Source organism: Triturus cristatus, chromosome 2_1 (genome assembly GCF_964204655.1).
Source record: "Triturus cristatus chromosome 2_1, aTriCri1.1, whole genome shotgun sequence".
Classification (NCBI taxonomy): Eukaryota; Metazoa; Chordata; class Amphibia; order Caudata; family Salamandridae; genus Triturus; species Triturus cristatus.
The window spans coordinates 1,051,247,754-1,051,272,461 of record NC_140581.1 but is presented as its reverse complement, the minus strand read 5'-3'; the positions used below and the strand labels follow the sequence as shown (position 1 = coordinate 1,051,272,461).

Genomic DNA, 24,708 nt, shown 5'->3' with positions numbered 1-24,708 from the left:
AAGATTTGCAGTAGGGTGACAGCAAGAAAAACACAGTTCACCAGTTTTCAAAAACACATGTGACCAGTTTTCAACCACATAAGTCGATTCCTTCTCATAAGTAAATGCCATACCATGAGTGTATTAGGTAATAGAGCCCCCTGCTGTTTTTGCGTCCTTTATAGTTTGAGATTAATAAACAAGTTATTTCATTCCTTTAGAATGATTGCCTTGGTGGTTTCGGTTGAAGGCAGCTTTAGTTGTCTCACACCTTATATGATCTACACCGAGAGAGGGGTGAAGGTCAGCCTCAGTCAGCTTTTGGTCATTGTTCCATTCACACCCTGATTAGTCCGCATAAGCCATTCAGATATGGCTGTTGTCACTCTCGGTCTTGACGTGGAGTTCCTCCTGTATTTCAGCAATAGTCATTTTGTTGGAAGGGCAGTTGTTTGAGTCTGCCTAGGGAAGTTCTCAAGCGTCACCTGGCCTGTAACAACATCATGATCAGAGACGAGATGAAGAAAAGTAGCACCAGCTACCATGAGCTTCCTAGAAAAAGAAGTAGTGAGAGCGGGACCAGACGGTGACTATGAGCCTCAATGAGGGCCCGATTCACAGAATGAACTTAAGACTTAATCCTAAACTTACTACTTTGTGGTATTCACAGAATGCACTTACTACTTTTGGTATTCACAGACTGCACTTACTACCTTTGGTATTCACAGAATGGATTTACGACTACTAACTTTATGTCCGCACTCGGGCCGGAAATTCTGGCCCGGAGGCGGAGCTTCCGGCCCGGAGGCGGGGCTTCTGGCCCGGAGGCGGAGCTTCCGGCCCGGAGGTGGGGATTCCGGCCGGTGGCAGAGATTTAGCCATGGCCGAAATCTCCACCTCCGGGCCGGAAGCTCCGCCTCCGGGCCGGAAGCCCCACCTCCGGGCCGGAAGCTCCGCCTCCAGGCCGGAATTTCTGGCCCGAGTGCGGACGTAAAGTTAGTAGTCGTAAATCCATTCTGTGAATACCAAAAGTAGTAAGTGCAGTCTGTGAATACCAAAAGTAGTAAGTGCATTCTGTGAATACCACACAGTAGTAAGTTTAGGATTTAGTCTTAAGTTAATTCTGTGAATCGGGCCCCAGGAGTATAGGCGTCAAGCAGGTAAAAACAACCTATTATTTCTGCAGGGCACTGATATACTTGTGTGTGTGCGTGTGTGTGTGTATTCAATGTAGCCTCTATATCTCAGGTCACCCATGGTATGTGGTGATCACCCCTTTTTGATGGAGCCCAATTCTGGCACAAGGGTGATAATACAACTCATAATCATTGAAAATATTTGTTTAATGTGAACATCGGTTGTTTCGAAGGCGCCTACAGTAACGGATAATGCTGGCCCTGCTATGATGGTGGTAATTCTTTGTATACTGTGGATACCCACGACATGATGTGGCACACAGTTCTGGAATAATGATTTTCCTGTCATTATGGTAACAATCGTGACCACCCTTGACTTGCCTGCACCCACCTCCTTACAATGTCGATCCTTACATGATAGTGGTAATTCTTGCCATAATGTGGACACCCATTATAACAGTGTTAATATCTGACATATTACTGGACCTTGCATAATGGTATATCGCATTGTGACCAACCACAGCATACTGTCCACCACTGGCATAATGTGCCTTGCGTAGTGAAATAATTCTAGGCAACAGTGGCACAGGTATACCTGGCCTGGAACTCATTGGAGTCTTTTTTTACATATTGGGGGCAACCTTGGTATGATGGTGCCTATCCCTGGCATGATTCTGCTCCCCTTTGAATCCATGACATAATGGCATCCACTTCTGGCATAATGCTGCCCTGGCATAATGAAAACCATTCTTGACATGTGCACTTCCAGTTACATATACGTAGGCAGTGAAAGGCCTTTTGCATTTTACGCTGCTTCAGACAAGTCCTGCGACAGGTAGTTGAACATTTCAAATGTCCCATTAATTCATTCATCCATGAACGTTTTAATCCTTTTATACACTCACCCAACCATCTAGGCACTCAATCACTCACACTTTCAAGAACTCACTTGTTTAGTCTTAATATTATTAATACTTTATTGTTCGGTTAATCAAAATCATTACAATGTCAATCGTCAGTGGATTAATTCTCACATTCAGTTAAAAAGAGAGATATATAACAATAAATACTTAAAATGAAGACACCCACTAAAATATCATTGGTTTCTAAGTCCATACTACTTGTGCTAAGCAGGATTTGTTGGTGTCATGAATTAGTGCAAACCTTAGTCCCTTGATTGGATCTCATTTGGAGTACAATAGTAAACAACTGAGCTTCAATTTAATTCCCATTGAAGGAGGACAAATTACAGATTACGAGAATTCTATTAGCCGTTCCCCTGGCAATGCCAACTCTTTTTATAAATAGGACAAAACAATAAAAAAGATAGAATATGCTGTGAGATCACAGAGAATGCAAGCCTCTGGGTGAACAGCTGGAAATGACTGTCAAAAGCTGCTAACTGTAGGGGCAATGGGCTATACCGGTTGTCATCTTTTCCAAATGCTGGGTAGGAAGAGCCTAGTGCAGGATAACAGGGGTCAACGTGGCACTCCGACTAGCTGAACCTTTTTGCTGCTCCAGTAACAAATTTAGTGAACTGAATATAAAGCACTGAATTGTCCAGGTTCAAGGATGCAATAATGGCCTGTCGACAAGAGTGGACAATGAGTTTGTTACATTCTCTCTGTAAGTGAGCCCTACGTGTTTTGAGCAGTGCTGGGCAGAGGCATACCACATGTTCAAGTGATTCCTTACTGGACCCACAACCCCTGCACGTTGTATTGTCAGTTAGGCGACGCCAACTGGGTAGGTGGTAAAGAAAAGGATACTCCCCCAACCTGTTATGTTAAAATGTTTTGTTAAAAATATTTATTATGCGCATGTACACCAAATGGTTTCATGGCGCTAGAAGCAAAGGGGAGGCTGCATCAACGAGACAGTTAACGTAATCATATGCCTGGGAGAACAGCCAGGCCTTAAGCCGTTTCCTGAACTGTGCATAAGAGGCCAGAGACCTCGATTCCATTGGAAGCGAGTTCCAAAATAGCGGGGCCAAGACCGCAAATCTGAGTGCTTTTCGCGTTTGAATAAGGGAGTGGTCAGCAAGTTCAGATTGGAAGATCGCAGTTCCTGAGAGGGGATACAGCACTGGATCCTTGAGGAGATTAATACTGGGCCATTCCCAGCGAGGGCTTTAAAGATGGTACATCCCAGCTTAAAAGCACAGCGTTTAGCCACAGGAAGCCAATGTAGACTCTTCATCAAAGGTCTGACATGATGCCGTCTAGGCTGATGGAAAATTAACCTGCTCGCCTGGTTTTGCACCAACTGCAAGTGATGTAATTGATATGCTGGGATGCCAACATATAGTGAGTTGGCGTAATCAATGAGGGAAATTACCAGACATAGAATGACAAAAGTCAAAGCCTCAGTGGTCAAGAATCTACTGATCTTCCAGATTCTTCGCAGGTGGAAAAAACAGGCAGAGACCACTGAGCCAATCTGGGCCTTCATGGACAATTCATTGCTGATCACAATCCCCAAGCTCTTAACAGAGCCTGCTGGAAGTGGCAGACAACCCAGCAATGGAAAAATTGGAGTTCCACGGGATGGCTGGTCCTCCTGTGAGAATCAGCTCGGTTTTATCAGGCTTTAGTTTCAGTTGATTGTCATTCATCCATTCACTGATGAAACTCAAAGTAGATTGGAAATTAGAAACAGAAGAAATAGAAGAATTGATGTCAAACACCAGCTGTAGGTCGTCAGCATAGTTAAAGGTTTCGACCTTTCTTTCATGCAAAGATCAAATCAAGGGTAGGAGGTACAAGTTAAAAAGAAGGTGTGAGAGGGAAGAACCCTGGGGTACCCCACAGGTCAATTTAATTTTTTGGGAGAAAAAGTTGGCAAGGCGAACTGCTTGAAATCGGTTGTTGAGGAAAGAGGTAATCCACTTCAACGCCAGACCCTGGATCCCAGCATTGCTGACATGGTCGATCAGGAGACGATGATCGACCGTGTCAAAAGCAGCTGACAGATCCAGGAGTACCAGGGCCTGGGTGTAACTGACTCCGTTGAATGTGCAGGTCTGAAACCTGCCTGATGGGAGTCAAGAAAGTGGGAGTGTTCAATGAAGGAGCTGAGGCAGTTGGCTACATGAGCTTCAAAATTTTGCATAAGTAAGGCATCAAGGAAATGGGGTGGTAGTTGCTGAGAACCAGGGGGTCAGAGCTGGGCTTCTTCAGGATCTGGACAATTTCAGCGCTTTTAAAAGTGTTGGGGACTATACCTAATTTGAGAGAATTGTTCAGGAATGAAAGGGGGGGTCCGGACAGGTGAAAAAAGCTTACCGTAAAATATGAGGAGGACAGCAATCAGTGGGGGAACCGGAACAAGCCTTTTTAAGTAAAACAAAGAAGCCTTCCCTTGAGATTGGGGGAATTCAATCAAGTAGGAGTGGGTTTTTACATATAAGTAGAGAAGCTGTAGAAGAGATAAGCGTAGGGATGCTAGCCTTGATGGTGGCAATTTTCTCAATGAAGTAGGAGTTGAGAGAGTCACATAAAGATTGCGAAGGAACAGGTTTCGACATGACTCTAACTGGTTTAGCGAGCTCATCAACTATAGAGAAGATATCCTTGGTCTTATTAGACGAGTTTACGATTTTTGAGGAGTAGTATTCTGCCTTAGTCTGGAGAATAGCGTTTTTATATTCTTTAACCCCTTGCATCCGCACTGCGGGAAAATTTCGGCCGCATTCAAGGGGTTAAGCTGGGTTACAAAAATGGCCTTCTTGTCTGAAGAATAATCACGTCTCCAACTATGTTCAGCTTCCCTTAAGGCTAGTTTCTTTGACTCTAAGTCGCCAGATAACCAACGTTGGGCATCATGGGGTCTCATGATCTTGATTTTCTTAAAAGGGGCAATGCTATCACTGGCAGATTCAAGCCATGTCTTGATGCTTTTTGCCTGATTGTAGAGAGACTCCTGTGCAGTAGGGGCCGTGGCAGTTAATAATAAACAAAATTCGCCAATGTTTGCACGATTCCAGTTTCTAGCCATATGATTTCCTGTCTGTGGAATTTTGGGTGGGAGGACGCTGGAGATAATAAATGTAATAAAATTATGATCCGACCATGTACATGGGGAGATCAATAACTTAGAGATTTCCAAGTTGGATGTCCAAACTTGGTCTAAAATGTGCCCCTTTATATGGGTAGCTGCATTTACATGCTGGGTACATTTCATTCCAGAGAGGAGATCTGTTAGTTCTATAGAGCCAGCACTCTCTCGTGCATCGTTAGGCCAATAGTTAAAATCTCCAATTATAAGAATTCTTGCAAGATTACTAACTAGATGGGAGATCATTTCACCAAGCAATTGTGGGAATGTAGGCATGTGATGAGGGTGTCTATAAAATAAGGCGCAAATAGAAGAGGACTTGGGAGATTCAAATTTCAATATTAGGCTGTCGACTGAGGAAATGTCTGTAATCCCTAATGAGGTGAACTGGAGTTTCTGGAGGATAATGGCTGCAACTCCTCCCCCGGCTTTACCCGAGATCCTATTAGCCTGTAGAATATAGTAGCTATCAGTACTGCTGCTAGAATATCAGGGACAGACTCTGCAGTAAGCCACGTTTCATAGAGGAGGAGGATATCCAGTTTATCAGAATCTACAATCTGGAATATTTCGAGCTGATGTTTCACCATTGAACGGGTTTTCAGGTAGCTAATTGTGAGTCCATTCACCTCCTGTTGCTCTGGGGTGGCTAAGTCTGACAAGCCCTTTTCGTCGACATGATACTCCCGGCAGCTGGGTTTATATGAGATTTCTGGATAGGTGTCCCTATATGTCAGAATCCTTACCTTTCCAGTTTGGCCCGGGTCTCAGTGCCAATTGACCAATTCCCTTGCAACAATTTCAATTCCGATGCCGAGTAGCCGAGAAAACGTGCATGGTGTGTGGCCCTTGGCCCGGGTCGGCCGCGGACGGGCACAGACGGGCTTACTTTTGGTGCACCTTCGGCGCACCAGCTGCACGACGAGGAAGGCATGCTGTTTATATAGGCTACGAGCACTGGAATGCTAACTGCCCGGCTCTGCTCCCAACAGCCCCCAACAGCCGGAAACTGGGTTTCAGAAACACCGGCACCCTCCACAGCAATCTGGGAAACTCCATGGTGGACTGGGGTGCGAGCATCAATGCAGCAGCAAAAGGCGAAAGTGCAAAGTGCAAGGTAAAGGGAGCAGCAATATATGTTTTTTAAAAATGATATAGGTAAAAGCAATGTGCTAAAATCAATGCTAGGCTTCTTACAGTTCAACCGAGACTTAATCAATTTCAGCACCTGACTTGTGTCTGCTCACGTTTGCTGCGCGACGAGGAAGGCATGCCGTTTATATAGGCTACGGGCGCTGGAACACTAACCGCCCGGCTCCGCCCCCAACAGCCGGAAACTGGGTCTCAGAAACACCGGCACCCTCCACAGCAATCGGGAAAACCCCGTGGTGGACCAGGGTGCAAGCGTCAAATGCAGCAGCAAAAGACAAAAGTGCAAAATGCAATGTAAAGGGACCATAGTACCATAGTACCTGGCTTAAACCCAGTTATAATCGACATGTTACCGTTTTGTAAATTGTACTTTGTCTGAATGGAATGACCAGAGAAGTACACTCTTCCTAATGTTTTGAGGACCTGCTGAGGTGGATTAGTGTCCCAAAATTATTTTGCTTCTAAAAGCTGCAGGGAATCTTCTAGATGTCGGCGATGTTTTTGCCCCAGTTGACCGGTGGTTATTTCCCGCCACAGTATTTGCCTCCAAACTGCCTGCTCTGGACGTTCGTAGTTTGTTACATAGTTTGAGAAAGGAACTAGCTCCTTCAGCCTGCTGGTCTAGGCAGCCAAACTCAAGGCTAATCTGGGCAAGGGATGAGGTTTTTTGTAAACTCAGTGCTTGCTTATAAATTCTTGCTGTTAGTTTGTTCAAAAGACTGGCGTCTTTTCCCAGCATAATCTCCTGGCCATAGGAAAAAGAGGTGGAATTTTTTGCCTTCATAGCTGTTATTAGTGGAGACAAACTTGTACCGGATAGCCACTTTGCTAGCTTTGTAAATGCTATCTGTAGCGTCAATGCTTTAGCTCCAACTTCTTTTTAAAAAAGCACTCCTCATATCTATGTGGACCCCTAGGTATTTATAGGAGGATCCCCGTTCAATGCTTTTATCATTGTAGAGCCATCCTCCTTCTTGATATTTTCTTCTCCTGTAAGTTACTACTCTTGTTTTCAACAGGTTTAACTCCAGTTTGTTTGTGAATGTGTAGATGTGAAGCTGGTCCAGCAGCTGCTGTAAGCCTACCCTTGTATGGCTAAACAGTACTAGGTCGCCTGCATACAACAGGTTGCTGACCCAAATGCCACCAATTTATGGGGGGGTGGCAGTTAATGTCGTCAAAGAATTGTGACAAATCCAAGATGAAGAGGTTAAAAAGTAAGGGGACTAGCACACAACCTTGTTTTACTCCACGCGATGTTTGTATTTTCCTCGAGATGTGAGATCCCTCTCCCAGTTTTATACAGATCCATGTGCTTCTGTGGAGCTGGATGATGGCCTCCACTATAGGAGGTGGAATCCCCCATTTCTGTAGCGTGGACCACAATAATCCCCTTGGCATTCAGTCAAACACTGCCTTTAAATCAACAAAGCAGCATTGAAATAGAGATCTTGAGGCTGCTGCTTTGTCCGTCAAAACTGATTTTGCAAGTAGATTGGTTAGAGTTCCTGATTTTGCCACAAATCCTGTCTGATTGAAGGGGAGTAGATGTTTTTGTATAAGTTAACCCACAGTGACAGGTCTTCCAACAGCAGACTAGCGTAGTACTTGGCTTCAACGTCCAGGAGGGCTATCAACCTATAGTTTTTTGGGTCAGATCTTGTACCACCTATATAGATTGGATATATGATAGCTCCACGCCAGGACTTTGGTATCAACTGCAGTGACAGCATGATTGCCTCTATTAAATTGTTGACCAGTGTAGGCAAATGTTTTAAGCATTTGGCTGGAGAAAGTCACCCATGATTTCGTTGGTGAGATGTCATCAATACTCCTCATGCCTAGAAGGGCTCTACATACTGTCATAATAATCGGTATGTAGAATTGTGTCCATTTTAACTTTTTTAGGTTCTGTGTGTATATTCCACAGGTTGTCAAGCTTGTCATGAAATATTGTGCTACGCAGGAAGAGAGACTAATTGCGGGCGATGATCGCTATGCCCCCGTGCGACAATGTAATAATTCTCAATCAAAGGGTGCATTTCCTTGTTACAGATGGTATAGTGAAGGAAAGAGTGAGTATGTCCATTTGTTCTTGTCCAGTTGGGGGTTTAGACTGGGGAAAGCGACCGTCCAGGATTATGTAGCCCAGACTGACAAGTTGTAGTGCAATATATTCACTGAGCTTGCTGTGCTTGTTGCCACTAAACTTTGTTTGTTCTGTGATGTATTGATATCTGCCAGGGCATGTTTCCTCATACTCTTCCAGAAGGTCTTGGAAGAAATTTGTATTATAATCCTCTGAGATTAAACAAGCTGTACTACCATGGTCACTTAATAGGCCACACATGATGCAAAGTAGGTGGTCAATCTTGGACCTTTTCTTCCTGGCACTTGGGGTGATATACATGTTTATCAGCAGCAGTTGTTTATTAAATTTCAAGCTTCTAAACCTTAAACCGGTGATCCAGTCCTCTTCAAATGATAGCTGGTCAGTTGTTGCGTTTAACGTGCCAGAGACATAAATCGATAACCCACCCCTTGGTCTACCGAACGTTTGAGTTCTTGTGGCGGGAGTTCTGTATTCTAAATAGCCCTCTAATGGAAGGCTTGCCTTGGTCCATGTTTCCTGAAGAAGTATGACCTTGAGGTTCTTTAAGAACATTATCACGTCATAGGACTGGATTTTCGGGGTAAGGCCATTCATGTTCCAAAAGCACACTGATAGTCCGGATGTTTTGGTGTAGACTGCTGTTCGAATGCTATTTCAGTCGGGACTTCCTCCGGATAGGGCTACTGGCAGCCAAGCCCAGTCATCTTTCGAATGATTTGGCACCTCTATCGTTTGGGCTTTGCTTCCTGTTGCGGCTCTGTCTAAGGTGTTTTTTAATATTGAAAATGGAGGATTACTGATGCTATTAGAGGTAACCAGAGGCTTTGCTAATACCGTTGGATACCATCGATCTTTCTGGGCAAATATTTTGATACCCCACCTGTTAAATTGCTCGGATCTTGATAAAACCAGCATGATTGCTACTGATGCCAATGTAATTAGGGTGGGTTCAGTGATTTGTTGACCTTTAGAGGGTATAAATTCTATTGTTGCTTTGTCACTAGATTCAAGTTTACACAATTCGGGAATAAATGTAAACAACTTAAGGATGTTCTCTCTGTTTAAGATGTCATGCAGGCCTTGAGAGGGATACTCTGGAATAAACAGCAATTTGGATGTTTGATTTGTAGTAACCAGACCCTGTCCTAGGTCCATGTTGTTGCTCTTGCCCCCTGTGTAGACTGGTACATTCCTGCATAGGGCTGTTGTTACCCCTTGCTTGTACTCGTCGACATGACCGTAATGCTGTTGAATCGCCTTATTCAGGACTTTTTTATGTACCTTTGCAGTTCTCAGGTCTTTTGTGATTGTTATCCAAATGTTCTCCTTGCCTCCTGACCTTGGGTCATCGCGGTGCTGCTCTGTAGCTACTTTTCTTTGTTTCACTGTGGTTACATTTACTTTGTCTATGTGGGAAGTTGAAACTCCTAATCCTCTAGCGGAAGACATCAGGGATAATGTTGACACAGGTTCATTATTTGGCTCTACTGGTGTCGGAGTTTGTTGTTTCTCCAGAGGGGCTTCCCCCATGTGCACAGGGGTTTGCCTAAGTTCATTCCAGTGGCCTAATACCTGTGACATATTACCTGTCTGTTTAACTGCTGCCTTTGGAGTTGTTCTTATAGTTGGTTGCAGTAAAAAAGGACTGCTTTCACTACCTATCGAGCCAATTCATAATTTGCTTTTTTAGGTTAAAAAGGAGTCACAGTTTGTTTTTAAGGTCACGTGCCTGGCCTAATTGCGTTGTTTTCGAAGTCTTTTTCGCCCTCCTACTCAGGTGTCGCTTTTGCAATGATTTGTTCATAGTTCCGTTGCCTGATCCCACATCCTCATTGCCCAGTGATGTCATTATCCTTGGCAAGGTCGATGGTTTAACCATCAGCTGTTTGATCTGAGTTATTTATCTTGGGTTGTGGGAAACTTCTGCACTTAGGACTTACTGATTGATGATCGGGTCACGGGACAACCACTATGACTTCTTTAGGGGGTACGTTAGCCCTTAAACTGGGAACTTTATTTCCTGTACTAATTTCTTGCTTGATGTTATGTGCTTTTAAGACGTTCTGTGCAACGGGGTCAGTTTGATGTAAATGATGAGTCAGTCCCTGTGATTCTACTGGTAGGTTCCTGATTTCTGTCAGAACCATGGTGAGAAACGAGGGAAGAGAAGACAAACTGTCGATTATTGGGGAGCAGTAGCATACTGATTGTGCCAAATTGACGATTGTTTGCACTTTTGTTATCAATTTGTTAAGGCTTTCCAGTTTGCTCTCTATCCCTGCAATGTACAAAGCAAGTATGTATAAAAGATCAACCTGAAGGTCTAGTTTCTCTGAGTGATTGTTTAATGCAGTAACTGGGGTATGGAGCCTCTGATTCTTTGCACCCACATACATTGAAAGAGAAAAAATATTACTTTTGTGGACATTGAGATAGGTGCATTTGTAATTACCCCATACCCCTTGCTTTGTGTCCTTTGTATAAACTGTGGATTGTAGAGTTTGCACGAGTTGGGGCCAGATTGAATTAGGCTCATCCACCACTATTTCGGGGGCTTCATGTATACTTGTGATCCTGTTGAAATCTGCTTGAAAAAAAGATAGATCCAGTAGCAAGGGGTCGTTTGGCTCTCCTTGCTTCCTACTAAGATAATTGTGTTTGTCCAGGTCTGATGGAGTCTTTGGTGTAAGAAGTTTTATATTTCCGGGCGAGATGTGTGTGCGGATGGGCATGAAACATGTCTTGAACATTTATTTGCACAGGTTTACCTGTCTGAGAGTCTTAGCAGGATAGTATGGATGAAACCGCCTTTTTGATGGAGCCATTTGTCACTGTGGATTTTATGCAACAGTTCTTGAAGTAGTCTCTAAGTGTCATCTTTCGAGTTCCCACTGCAGTATGTACAAGCTAGTTGTTCAATTTAAGTAGCTGATCATGTGATGTTAGGGGTTCTTCCACAGTTGTGTAAATCCTGTTCTAAGGGCAAGTATAAAGTAGCTGGAGATCCGGGGGTGGAATTCTGTTGCTCGGGTGTATTGATGCCATTTCCAAGAGCACTTTGTTTTTTTTCCTTATTATATTTCCTGCAGTTTTTCCCTACTTCTTTCCTTAGTCTTCCAGACCTCATCCTACTGTGGTTATGGGTTGCTGTAGTTACACCGCCTCTTCTTCCTCGTATCGATACTCTCCGCAGTGGGTGAGTGGTGGTGCACTGCGCATGCGCTCCTGTTTCTTGCCCATTTTACAACTCTTTACCACCCGTGGCAGGAGTACATCCGCTTTCCCGCTCGTTGATGGCTTTTCCTTCAAACCACAATATGTATTAATATATGGAGACATGGTCTATCTTGGATGTAGTCCTTCAATGCCTGGTGTACGTAGAGTGGCAGGAGGCAGTAGGGGGATAAGATAGGTGGGGAACCCCGGACACCAGCACCGTCTAGGCCAGTCTTCTCACTTCCCACCAATCTAAACCTCTGCTTTTCTGGGGACCACACATTGTCGGGCACTCAGTCCGCTTTTCTTGACCTTCTCATGGCCTTGCATTTCTCCAAGTGACCGCAGGGTGCCCGCATCTGCACCCTTCTCAACCGCCTTACAGCCTATGTCCTTGGGTATCGCCTCTATTGCCCTTGACCAGTGCCCATTAGGTGCTGGCTCACCTCTTGAGTATGCGTAGATCCTTCTGGGGTAGGTCAGAGGCGGCGTGAGGGTCAAGGGCAGCATGCCTGGGTGCCCAGGCTGATGCAGGAGAGAAGGGGGCAGAGAGATGTAGGCAGGGCAGCCGACACAAACCGCACCGGCCTAATGGCAGCTGCCTCCGTGAACCACTGCATCGGCCTACTGCTTCCTATAACTCTTCCTGCCTTGCCCCAGCAGGGTGGCTGGTGGTTGGTGCCACAACAAGCTGACATCTTGGTGCTTGCCTCCCCCTGTTGACGGCAAGCACCGAGGCGCGGGGGTACGGCTCCGGGACTCAATGGTACGACTGCTCCTGTCATGACCAACCACCAGCTGCTTACCCCATACCGCCACATGCCGTTCTTCGATAGACAGTTTGGGTCGGGTGGGTCGGACTGGTTGGGTAGGCTCCTCGATTCCTTCGGCTCCACTCCATGCATGGCTCCGTAATGCTCTGCTTCCGGGTTTTGACTCACAATTGAAAGCAGTCATTAGTTATTCATCCAACCACTGCATTCATACACATTCACAGAACTACACCCACGAACATGCCAGCAAGCAAAGAAACACTACCACTTATAAAATAGCCAGACCTAGGCTTTTTCAATGACTCTGTCTAAGATGTACTTGTAGATGCTCCAATGTATCATTAATATGGCTGCCAAGCAGTTTTTACTTCCTCGATGTACTGCACTATCAGAGGAAGAGCTGGTATCACTGTAATCAATATCACTTTGCACTTTTCCCCCAGAGTTTTAGGGCACATCCCTGACTTACATAAAGTAAGAAGGGAGGATGCCAAAATGGCTACTGTAAGTCCCACACACAGCGATATGTTCTACCTCTGCAATTACTAGTCAAATATTGACAAGCATAACAAAGACAAATAATTCCTGAGGGACTGGGAGGGATGTTGTATTTTAATGCGTAATGCAAAGTGAGCTAACATGAGTGTGTATGGGTGAAAGGAATATCAGTCTACGTCGACGATCGAATGACTGACTGACAATTTACTGTGCTGGAGTAGATTGCTGTTACGCTTAACTAACTCGATGCACAATTGGATAGACAGATGAACACTTGGGTATCAGTGGACCAATCGATGCATGCGTAAGGGTGGCTGGATTTGTGGATGGTTGAGAGTGGTTGATAGATGCTTGGGTATGGGTGGGTGAATGCACAACAGTATGTTAATGCATGTGAATGAGGGACCTGTATAAGTGTGAGTTCAAGAGTTGCTGGGCAGATGACTGGGTGAGTGCTGGGGAATGCTTTGGGCATGGGGGTGGGTTGGATGAGGGGATGTAGTTTGATATGTGACTAGGTGAATGCAGGAGAGTGTGAGTGGATCCCTCCTTAAAAATGTAAATACAGTGAGTATTGGTTTGCTGATGACATACTAGACACTGCATGACTAATTCCCTCATCTATGAAAATATCAATTAAATATATACCTTTCTGTTCACATAGTGAAACGCAGACAGAACAGATTCTGAAGATGGGACATGCTAAACGTTCAAATATGTACAATTTTGGTAGCTAATTGAATATAGGTGCCAGCAAACCTTTGAACTCATAGCAGTGTGGGGAACAGTTTTGAAACAGCTGATTGTATCACGGCACAGTCTGTTTTTATTTGCGGTTGGTTGTGGATGGTTAAAGGGATCCAGAGGAAGTTGTTTGTGTAGGCCTGGCATTGTGTGGGTAGGCGAATTGTTGCCTGGGGGTTTTTCACGACTGGGCTGTATCTGAATGAAAGGTATAAGAAAGCTAAACAGTGGAGATTTTCTCTACATATACGGTCCATGTGAGGTGGTCTGTGTGATAGATATGTGTAAAGAGGTCAGTGGGGTACTGGATGGGAATGCCTGGTCAGGGTTCTGCTGGCCAATGTGTGCGTGTCTGTGGTAACATACTGTTTATTTTTTTTTCAATCTGCCTAATGTGGTAGATTAATAGAACATTGCTGTGATTTGTAATAAGCAGTAATTTGTAGGGGTTTGTGGTAAGCAGCTGGGGTGGTGGGGGGAGCTCAGTAGTGATTTGGTGCTTAAGGAGTTCATAATGATGTGATTCGATCAGGCTGTGGGGTATTTATGAAGGCAGGGGTTCTGGATTTGTGAATTGGAAATGCCAATAAATTCTGTGTTAGCAGGCTGATGCAATAATTATGTATTTTTACTACAAAAGCATATTACACAAAGTAATAATATGATTCCACCTAAACCTCTCTGCCATATGGTTGGAATAAACATTTTAAGTTAAAAAACATGGCATATACTTTTAATAGAACATTAAAGGTACTGTCTACAGGCAGGTGTATTTGAAACTGGTATAGAAACCTTCTTTAGTTTTAATGCACATCAAAAGAAAATATGATTCATACTGACATTTAGATAAAGCACTATTGTCTTTGAATGACTGTAACCTGAAGACATAGATTAAACACACAAGAATCACAAAAAACAATCAAAAGAATTGTGAGAAAAAAGGGACAAAGTATAGTATTGAACCACTAGCTTTGAAGTTAATTTATGTTTAAAGACAGATGTGCACATATAAGTAGACAAAATGCTGTCACACAGTACATGTAAAGCACATTTTTCCATGTACACATGTGACCAATTCGGTCACAAACATAACATTCTTCAGATAACAAAACAGTCACAATATTCTACTACAAAACTACACATTTGATGTGTTTGCCTCTGTTTTGCATTTGGTTTGTTTTCTATGTCTAAAGTCTTTTGAAACATCTATTTCAATCCCACAGAAAAGGAATAATAAGTAAATGAACGATTAACACTTCTGTAGTAGTAACAATTTTGACACAAACTTCCAGAATCTTTTCCACAGAGAGGAAGACTTGTTCCTTTCATTGTGGGACAATAAATGTTTTAAGTAGAGCTTAGTTTGCAAGGGACAAGCCAAGGCAGTTCTCTTCAAGGATAGGGATCAAGGGAAATTGTCTGTCTGTGGTGTTGCTACAGCTAAGGTGGCATACACCAAGAGCAGCACAGATTCTCCTGCTCGTCTTCATTCCCATTCAAAGATTTTTCCCCCTTAATATTTGAAATGTAGGTTTTCTTACCTATTTCAAAATTTCAACTGATACCTTTGCTTATTTTAAGTCAGGTGTGGGCTTTACTATCATATATGCATTTATTTTGAAGAGCTATGCGTTTGTTATTTTTTACAATGTCACATACAGTGTTGTGAAATAGACTCAGCAATGATAACATTTTTAAAAGTCATCAGTCAGCTAAGGTAACCTATTAGTTGCACCATCTAAATAATGTACACCCTCTAGTGTTCATTCTGTCCAGGTTTCAAGCATAACATTGCTTGATTCCTGAATTGTGCCAAGACAACACTAAACAGCTAGGCACCAACAATCTGATGGTATTACCACTTTGTCTGCCACAGGCACAATGTCCCCATGTACAAATGGATGTGTGCACCAGGAGCAATAACCAAACACTGCATATTTTTGTGTGAAAGTTATACATCACGTTAAGAGCTTCTGAAAACATATGTGAGGCCATGTGGGCATAGTGCCAGCAGGTGGTCTCATACCGAATGATTATTCAACAGGAGGCTTGATAATGTGTCCCAGTTTTGTTCTTCATAGTTGACACGGAAAAATCCACTAGAGTCTGGATTAATTTTCAGAAATCCATCATTGTTAGGGTCATAGGGGCCAAGAATAACTCCTGTGGAAGAAAGAGAACACAAATGTAATTAAACTACTGTAGAAACAGAAAGCCGATAATACAAATGCATGCTGTGATTCAAATTGCATACATTCAAAGGTTTTCAATTTTTGGTGGGTGAGTCTGTACTTTAAGACTCAAGCTCTCATTTGGAGATTAATGTAAATGGAAAACCTTTCAATTTCTGGCAGCCAATTTCCTCCACTGTATTATCCCTGTTGTGGAGGAAATTCAATGGTTGGATTTTACTACAGATTTAAAATTTCCTGTAGACATTTTAAAGATGTGTCAAGATGTTTCCATTACAACCAACCCAGATCTGAGTGGTACTTCACAGTACTGAGTAAACAAATATTGGACTATGCATACATCATCCACAATATTAGACACAAATACATAATTTTTTAAGGATACTTTTTGTTTTACCATAATATTGCCTATAATTAGATCATATGACATAATATTGCATATAGTACAGACATGTCAAATAAGTATAGAAAATATGATAGAATATTTAGCAGATACTACAAAAATAGGAGGACACCTGGCCCTAATCCAACTTAACCCTTAACCTTAAATACAATCTAGGCCTATGACTGTTCCCGAACCTAACTCTTGCCGCAAACCAAACGGTAGCCCTGAAACGAATCTTAGCCCAGAACCTAATTCTAGACCTAAACCTAACCTTACCCCTGAACTTAACATTAGCCCATAATGTACAATTAGTTCTAATTATTACCTAATATTCACTTGACAATGTAAATGTGAATAATATTATGACTCCAGATATTTTTGTTCTAACAATGTTGTGCATACAATATTTTTATAGGTTGAGATTATACCTTACATATTTTGGTGGTGCACCATACGTCTGTCTCTTAGAATCATGTTTTTGATCCAAAACATAAACTATCTTTCATGACACACTACATACTACTTCTAGGAATTGGCATACGGCTGCCACCTTGCATGCTTACATGGTCCCAAGACAATTAAAAGATACTAGGGTTGGAGCTGTGTCATCCTAAGTGAGACATACTAATGTAAAATGCACACTCTATACTGTACATGCAGAGACCCAGCCACCTACTAATGGCTCCCTACTTCACTCCTATTGGTTATTCCTATGGATTACAGCAACTTTTCACTGAATACATGGTTGATCACTGTTTCAAAATAACATCAAAAGGGAACAGAGCAGGTACAACTGCACACATATTCACACACAATACATCATAGATACATCTAATGAGGTATTCAAGCAGTGCTTCATGTTCCTGAAAATAAGGATATGTAGAAACCAAGTGCACCCAATAATGTCAGGGGGTGTGCTGGAGATCATTGTCAATCACTATAACATGATCACGAACAGTTGGCTCTCTCACTGGCCACTGCAGTAAGGATGGAGTTGCAAGAACAGAGAGTGTGGAGGGCAAAGCAGAGAAACAGAGGCCACAAGAGAGACTGTGGGGTGACAGACTACATATCAACCAGATAGGGAGATGCCACCCTCATTCACCGCTACCTTTCTCCTAAGTTTCTCTTCGACTATAAGCTGGGACCCATTGTTCAAAGTCAGTGGCCCAGACTAGAACCTACCGCTTACCAGACCAGAAACTAAACACAAAGGTCATTAGCGAGGAGCCATGGTTTACACTGCCCCTCAACCTCAATATGTTCTGTTCTTTTTGTAGGTTTTTGATGGCTCTTCTACGAAGACCTGGCTACATTATACTACAGACATTTGGGGGGGGGGGGGGCGTGAAAATATGTTTTTATCAAAAAATTATATACAAAAAAATGAAACCTTTTGTTACGGGGCAGGAGTTTAGCTTGATATTTAAGCAATATTTTCTGGACGTTTAGCTGTAGTACTTGAACAGGAAACACATTATATTTAAGGTTAAATGTTCAATCTGGTTCTATAAGGTAGAACTCTGAATAACATTAAATTAAACATTCTGAGAATAGTATTTAGGTAACAGAAATTCATTCAACTAAGGATCTCATAAAATAAATCTGCAAGTTATACTCCCACTCAGGCCCTTCCAAGAATTGAAACAGACCTTGGTTTTCTCAACCAGCATATGGTGTCTAAGAATCTAGGCTCTATATGGTTTCACCAGAAAGAAACAGTAAGCAAAAAGGATGAGAGAATACACACCTTAGAAACTACACATGTTCTACTCTATATAATTTAATTTATCTAGAATTAACTGTTAAATAGATTGTGATAAAGGTATGATTATTTTGCAACCTTGGACACAGTTAGATCTAGAAATGTGTTTAGTCTAGGTAAGTGTTGTAAGTTATGGCATGTTTCTGCTATTTTGCTTTTTTTGTACATATTCATTTAGCACTTAACTGGCTTGTTAGAACTTGAACTCCAGACATATGTTCTTGTGTCATTTGTTTTTGGTGTATAACTTATTGGAATAAAGAATATTTTGAGGAGAAAAATATTACCTAAATGGATTGTCCCCTGATGTCTCTAAGAAATTCTGGCAAGCTAGCTGATGGATAACTACAGCTCAGTTGTACTGTCTTGGGCTTGCTAAGGAAATCTTTTTCCATTTTAAACTGCTGGCCTTTTTTGAGAATTTCTTAGCTAAATATCTAGGGTAAGAAAATGTAAATAGTGATTTTCTCAAGGAAATCACAATTTCTTAAATAAATGTAAATACTTACATTCAAAGTAAATGCATGAAAATACATTAATAAACTAAATAAATGTCAATATAATACATTCCATGTAAATTGCCATACACCTTTCAGTTTTTGATTTTTGTTTTCATTAAAATCAGCAGTCTCAGTACATTATATGATATTGTTGCATGTTACTTGACAATTATTTGTAATTACTGTTTTAAAACACATTACAATTAGTGCCAACTTAATATGCTAAATATTAAGATATTTTAGATTACCTGTTGACATGGACTTGTTGTAAAATGCAACATTTTCCTGTTTGCTGATGGTTGCATTATATTTTATTGGAAAATGCCACGTGTAGCTGAAATTATATAGAGAGATGAAATTAATGTTCTTAAAGACATCTACAATTCAACTTCTATTTGACATCAGAAACAAAAGGTAAGCAAATTTAAAGCTATTCTAAGGATTTCAAAATTAGGAACTTCACCCACAATAGTTTATTTTAAGTTCAAACAATAGGTTTCAACAACATCAACATACCAAGAAAACAAATATTCAATAGCAGTCATATACGTGCAGTGGTTTTTAGGTGCAAGGGCCGGTCATGGCATACTATTGTTTTAATGTTTGCAATTTGTCACTGGTATAGGGACAATCAAAGCTTGTCATCAAAATATGTCTCACATTGCATAGCATCCAAGTGTGGATCTGAGTTTGTTGCAATAACATTGACATTTCCATACATGGACAGACGAGATGAAGGGAGTTATTAAGAGTTTGGAAGTCAAGATACTCCACCACAAAACTGATGAAGGACCCTTTCTTCTAAACGTATGAACAGCATGTTCTATTTGGAGCCAGGCATACCGTCATGTTTCTGCAAGCATAAACCTTACACTAACAGCCCAATTGATTTGGTACCATTGGTGTAAGTACATCACGCCACCAGCCCTATTTAGAGAGGATGGCCTGATGTACTTTTTTTCCGTTTGGGACCACCAGGAAAAGTCAGGCAGTCTTGAGCAGAAAAAAAGGATAAATGCCTTTGGAGGAAAGTCCCAGGGTTTCAGGGTCATTATTATTTTGTTTTACAAAAACACTGTCATGCTTTGAGAATTTGCTTTTTGTAAAACATAAAAGTTTGCTGAATTTTATTTATTTATAAAGTTTTGTATAGCGTGAACATGACCCAGGCGGGTATCAGAACGATTCACAATTAGGGTAGGTAGGATAGACTAGTGGGAAAATAACATTTGTTACAAAAAAGTGCAAGGCACGAACATGACTCAGCGGGTTTCAGAGCGCTTCACATTTAGGGTCGGCAGGATCCAGTAATGGGAGAAGAACATTCAATACATATATATGCATAGCCTGCTAACACTGTTATTCCCAGGTGTACAACTATGTAATAGACAATCAGTGCATCAGAATAGACAGCAGTAATGAAGCTGCGAAGCCAAGGCCTTTAGGGCAAAAACTTGAGCATTAGGATTTTTTCACTTCCTTTTTTAAAGAAGTGGTGGATGGGATTCGAGGGACTTCTAGAGGAAGAGAGTTCCAAATCTTCGGGGCAATGCGTGAGAAAGCTCTGTTACTCATTCTCTTTTTGTGGAAAATCTGTGGTTTCAGAAGCAGTGAACTTGCACTTTGCGACAGTCTGCATAAATGGCTGCATGAAACATGGGGGCCTCTGAGCAAACATTTAGTGCCAGATTTAGCGCTGCCCATGAGTAATGGAAGGGGACGTAAGGCAACACAAGCACTTAACTGGGAATTACTAACCCACACAAAGTCACCTTGCATGACTCTGAATGGTAATAAATCTAACAAAACACACAGAAACGCATTTCACTGCCTTTCGTTACCCTGCGGCAGAGAGACATTCCACAGGTGGAGTGTCGGCATTGCCACGCATCCACCCTTCGATTTTGGTGCATTGCCAGATTTACAGAGAGTTATTAACAGGGAATGTATCACAATTATTTACCTCCCAGACCCAGGTGTAATGAGAGGAGAAATATCTTTATTTCTCCTTGTTACTTGCTTTTTCTATGTGTAATTAATTCTGCATCACACATAGGTAAAGGGAAATCCCTTTAAGGATTGTTTTTTGTGCAGGAAGGCATCCCTTTCTACAGAAAAACAATCCTGCTCGTAGCACAAGCAACCTTGCACTATGGTGCAAGGGTGCCTTCATTGGTGCTAGGCAGAAAACAGTGTACCAGTGCAAGGAGGCAGCAGAAATGTGCCATATCTTTGTATATAAGGTGCATTTTTGATGTCTCCCTTTCAAGCAAAAGTTGTCTTGCTGCACTATGTTGCGTGAAATGTTAGTAAATCTACCCCTTTTTGTCATCAGAGGAGTTATCATGGACGTAATGACCTCTGCCATCCTGGCAGATAGCTAGTTTCGAAAAGAGGGTCAAAGAAGGGAGCAGCTGGCAATGGACATGTATCTACATTTTCCAATTTAGAGGTAACAAATGTTCATTTCCTGCAGCATGCCATTCTATTGCTATTTGCAACTTGAGTATTATTTTACGGTCTTGCTAGCAAGGATAAGCAGCATGTCTAGCAGGGGTAGTATGTATTCATTCACTAGGAGATTAAGAAGGACATTTAGACTTTGATAGATGTGCAACAGAATTTGAAAATTGACCCGGTATATGTAAAACGTTCTTTTCTAAAAACTGTAGTGACAACATGAATCATTATCCACCAAAACGTAATATGTAGTCCAACTGGGATTCTTACAGTAAACTATATATTGTAGGTGAACTATGTTTATAGGCTCATAAACATTTATACTCTTTATAGGGGCATATTAATATTGCTCTGTGTCCAAGCACATACTGGTAAAGATGCCTATTCACAAAGGTGCATTTGCACGTGTAGATTTACTTGCATGTAAGCTAACTACTGCACCTAGAAGTAGCTTTATACTTTTTTGCTAGTCACTATTTGCCTGTATACATTTACTACTGGGTGCAGATGTACATCTCCACCCTCTTTAAACTCGGGATGGAGCCTCCTAGAACAGGATGTATGATTGTAAAGTTACTGTTCACATGTAGGCAGAGGTCTCAGCCATTGGGCAACTGACTTCCTATACTAAACTACAGGGAAAAATATATATTTTGATGATAATTTTAAAAACATTAAGAATAAGTTAATTTAATTTAAATATGTAATTTAGCTTAAAATAATTATTAACCTGGGTTAGAAATGAAATGTTACTTCACATTAAATTATCAATTTAAATGTTCAATATATAGAAAAAATATATAAATATAATTTAGACATATTAGTATTTAAATATTACAATCATTTTTAACCATGAAAGCCTTGCTATCATTTTTCTATCTAATGATTGCTTCACAAATGTTATTAAAACCCATTTGCTTACTGAATTTTAATTCATTTACTTTTTTAGTAAACCTTTTCAAGCTGTATTTAATTATTTTTTCACAGAAAGTTAAACATTAATTTAGTTTAAAAAAACAAAATCCCATATAACTTTGAACACTTAAAGTAGTTTATTATATGTAACCTTATTCCCTAGGGGTGTTATTTTAAAACTCTATTTACCTTGTTTTCTTAAGGAGTACCTTATAGTACCTGTGAGTGGCAATCTGTGTGGCTTAAATTACCACAAGACTGGGTTGGCGTACATTTACAACTTTTTTGGATCCATTTTTGTTGTAGTAACTTCGCAAGTGTAGTTTGTGAATAGTAATGGGCTAACGTTTTTGTGGGTGGGTTTTGTATGTGCATCTCTTCCCTAAGCCTCACCTTGCCTCTCACTAAGCCCCTTACATTTTGAAGTAAGTATTCCTCATTTTCCAGCTACTTCCTCAGGTTCCCCCACATCAACTATTAAAACATATGCCTACGTGTTCACAGACTTCCGCAATCAGGGTGAAGACATCCACATAGAAAGGATAGGCGAGGCAGCATTCTCTGCACATAGAATTTTTACTATGTAATTAGTACTACTAAATGTACTACAAAGTGCAGTTTGTGAATAGGTCCCCTTCACTTTATTACACAACGGTGCAGGCACACTTTCTGATCAGTGCACTAACCATGAGGTATGTGGGCTGGCCGAGCTATTCTTGGTGCAACACTCTCACAGAGCACTGTCAACCTTTGGCAGAGTGAAGTAGAACATTTACTATGCTTGTGGGTCTAGAAACAAAATGAAGTATTGATTTGTATAAAGATATAGATTAGTTGGAACACTTCAATGAGGTATAATAAATTCTTTAACTGCTCTATCCAACCTTCTTAACTCTCCCAGAATAGTGATATGCTCTACCATTTTGCTTTCCACCCATTCACACACACATTCATCAGGTATAGGAAATCAGGGCTGGAAGTACCAGGACATTCGGAAATTACTGGATCCCAAAAGTGGCAACTAAGGGCTTTTGCTTCTGGCACACTTGGGATCCAGTACTGTTGATCCCAGAACGTGGAACAAATTCCCCTTTTACTCCTAACTCTCAGAAATGAGAGGCAGAGCAGTCCAAGTCTTACACTGCGAGTTGTGGGGGCTAAAATTTCAGAAATCTCCAATGCAATAAATAATTCAATATTTCATTGTCCTGCAAATGTTTTTGTGTAAAAAGAAAAAAATATTTAATACGTGCAAGACTAACTAAATACTACACATAAACTTCCAAATATATACAAACTGGCAGGTAGAAAAACCAATGAGAACACCGTCCAACGAGCTTTGGTTGCTGCAGGTGTCAGCACTAAATATATGTCACAGTGCTCAAATATTCCCCTAAATGTGGACTAGACCCCACAGGCTTGAAGTGTCTTTAATAATCAAGGTACCAGCAGACACTAATCCCTAAAACCACAATATCCTTTCATATGCCTACATCAAACAAATCATATGCAATTGTAAAAAAGCACTGGTGCTGACCATTAGCCTTTTTGCTTTGTCAATGTTTGTTTTGTCATGGTTTTTGCAAAACGTTATTGTCGGGGAAGGTACTGCACCTTAATCAATCTAAAAAAAATGGCTAAAAGCTAAAATCATTTTTGATCTCAAAAAGCACACTTTTCCAGAGTAGTTCCTGGCACTTAAGGGAACTACTTTGTGCTTGGATGTGCTCCATATGGAAGAGCAGGATGCCATCACTTACAGGGAAGTTAGCCAATAGCTGAAGTGGGCTGAAGCACAGCCCCAAGCTGCATGCTGGCGAGGGTGGGAGAAAATGAGAACAACACAAAACAGACCAATAGTTGAAGAGGGCTGGCCAAAAGCTCCAATAAGTAAGTATATTATACATATAACTGTAGTAAACCCAAGGGGCCTAGGCTAATACTAGATCTAAAAATCACACCCTTTGGCTTTGTATCAGTGTGTCACAGTAATTAAAACAATAAATATAAGCATTTCACCATTTTTAAACACTTCAGGATGTTACTACGAATATGTCCATGTTTTGTTTTTAACTATTAAAAATCATTACCTATGGACTTCGATACACCACTAAGGAACCAGAAACTTAAGGGACCTGTGAAATCTTGGGCTTAACAAATGGTTAGGCCGGAGAGTGCTTGAAAACTGCCTAAACCTCACCCGGGGTCACTGATTGAATACTTGTTTCCCAAAATGTGGGGGCCTTGACTACTCCTGCCAGGCCCCCAAAAAACTGAAAATACTTTTGGTGGTGGTCCCTGCTCTCGAGGGTAAATCTGCAAATTTGTAAGTATGTAGTTTGGCTTATCGAGTACTCCTTTTCAGCTATGGGAAAGCCCTTTGATGCGACAGTGGGACACAAGATTTTCCTCTTTGGTATCCTTTTTTACCATACTCAAACTAAGGGCATCCATGCACATTCCAAGTATGACTGCCGGGGACACAATCGCATGTGCCTCTCTCCCTCCCTCTCACCCACTCTGCCAATAAGGTCGGGGGAGATGGCTGGTCTTCTCACTTTCTCCCACATGATGCCGGCCCAGGGAGCGATTGAATGAGCACAGCATCACTCGTTTGGCCTGGTGAGCTCCCTCTTCACAGGGCCATAGCCCCAACTCTAAGGGACAATTCTAGTAACAGCACAATGGTGCTGATGATGATGACAATGTATAAAGCGCAGTCAATACTATGAAAGGGTGTACTGTTACTAGAGACAAAGAAGAATTAGTAGAATACCTAGGTTTTCAGCCCTTTATTGAAAGTTCAGATAAAAGTATT

The 24,708-nt window shown here is 41.5% G+C and overlaps 1 protein-coding gene across 1 annotated transcript in view; it reads right to left on the bottom strand.

The window, feature by feature from the left end:
• Window positions 1–24,708, bottom strand: part of ENPEP (glutamyl aminopeptidase) — a 299,623-nt gene that overhangs the window by 62,518 nt on the left and 212,397 nt on the right. The window contains exons 11-12 of the mRNA XM_085635692.1: window positions 18,764–18,849; window positions 15,700–15,836 (exon numbers count right to left, since the gene is read on the bottom strand). Of these exons, the coding sequence (XP_085491818.1) occupies window positions 15,700–15,836; window positions 18,764–18,849 (223 nt within the window). The remainder of the gene's footprint in view (window positions 1–15,699; window positions 15,837–18,763; window positions 18,850–24,708) is intronic.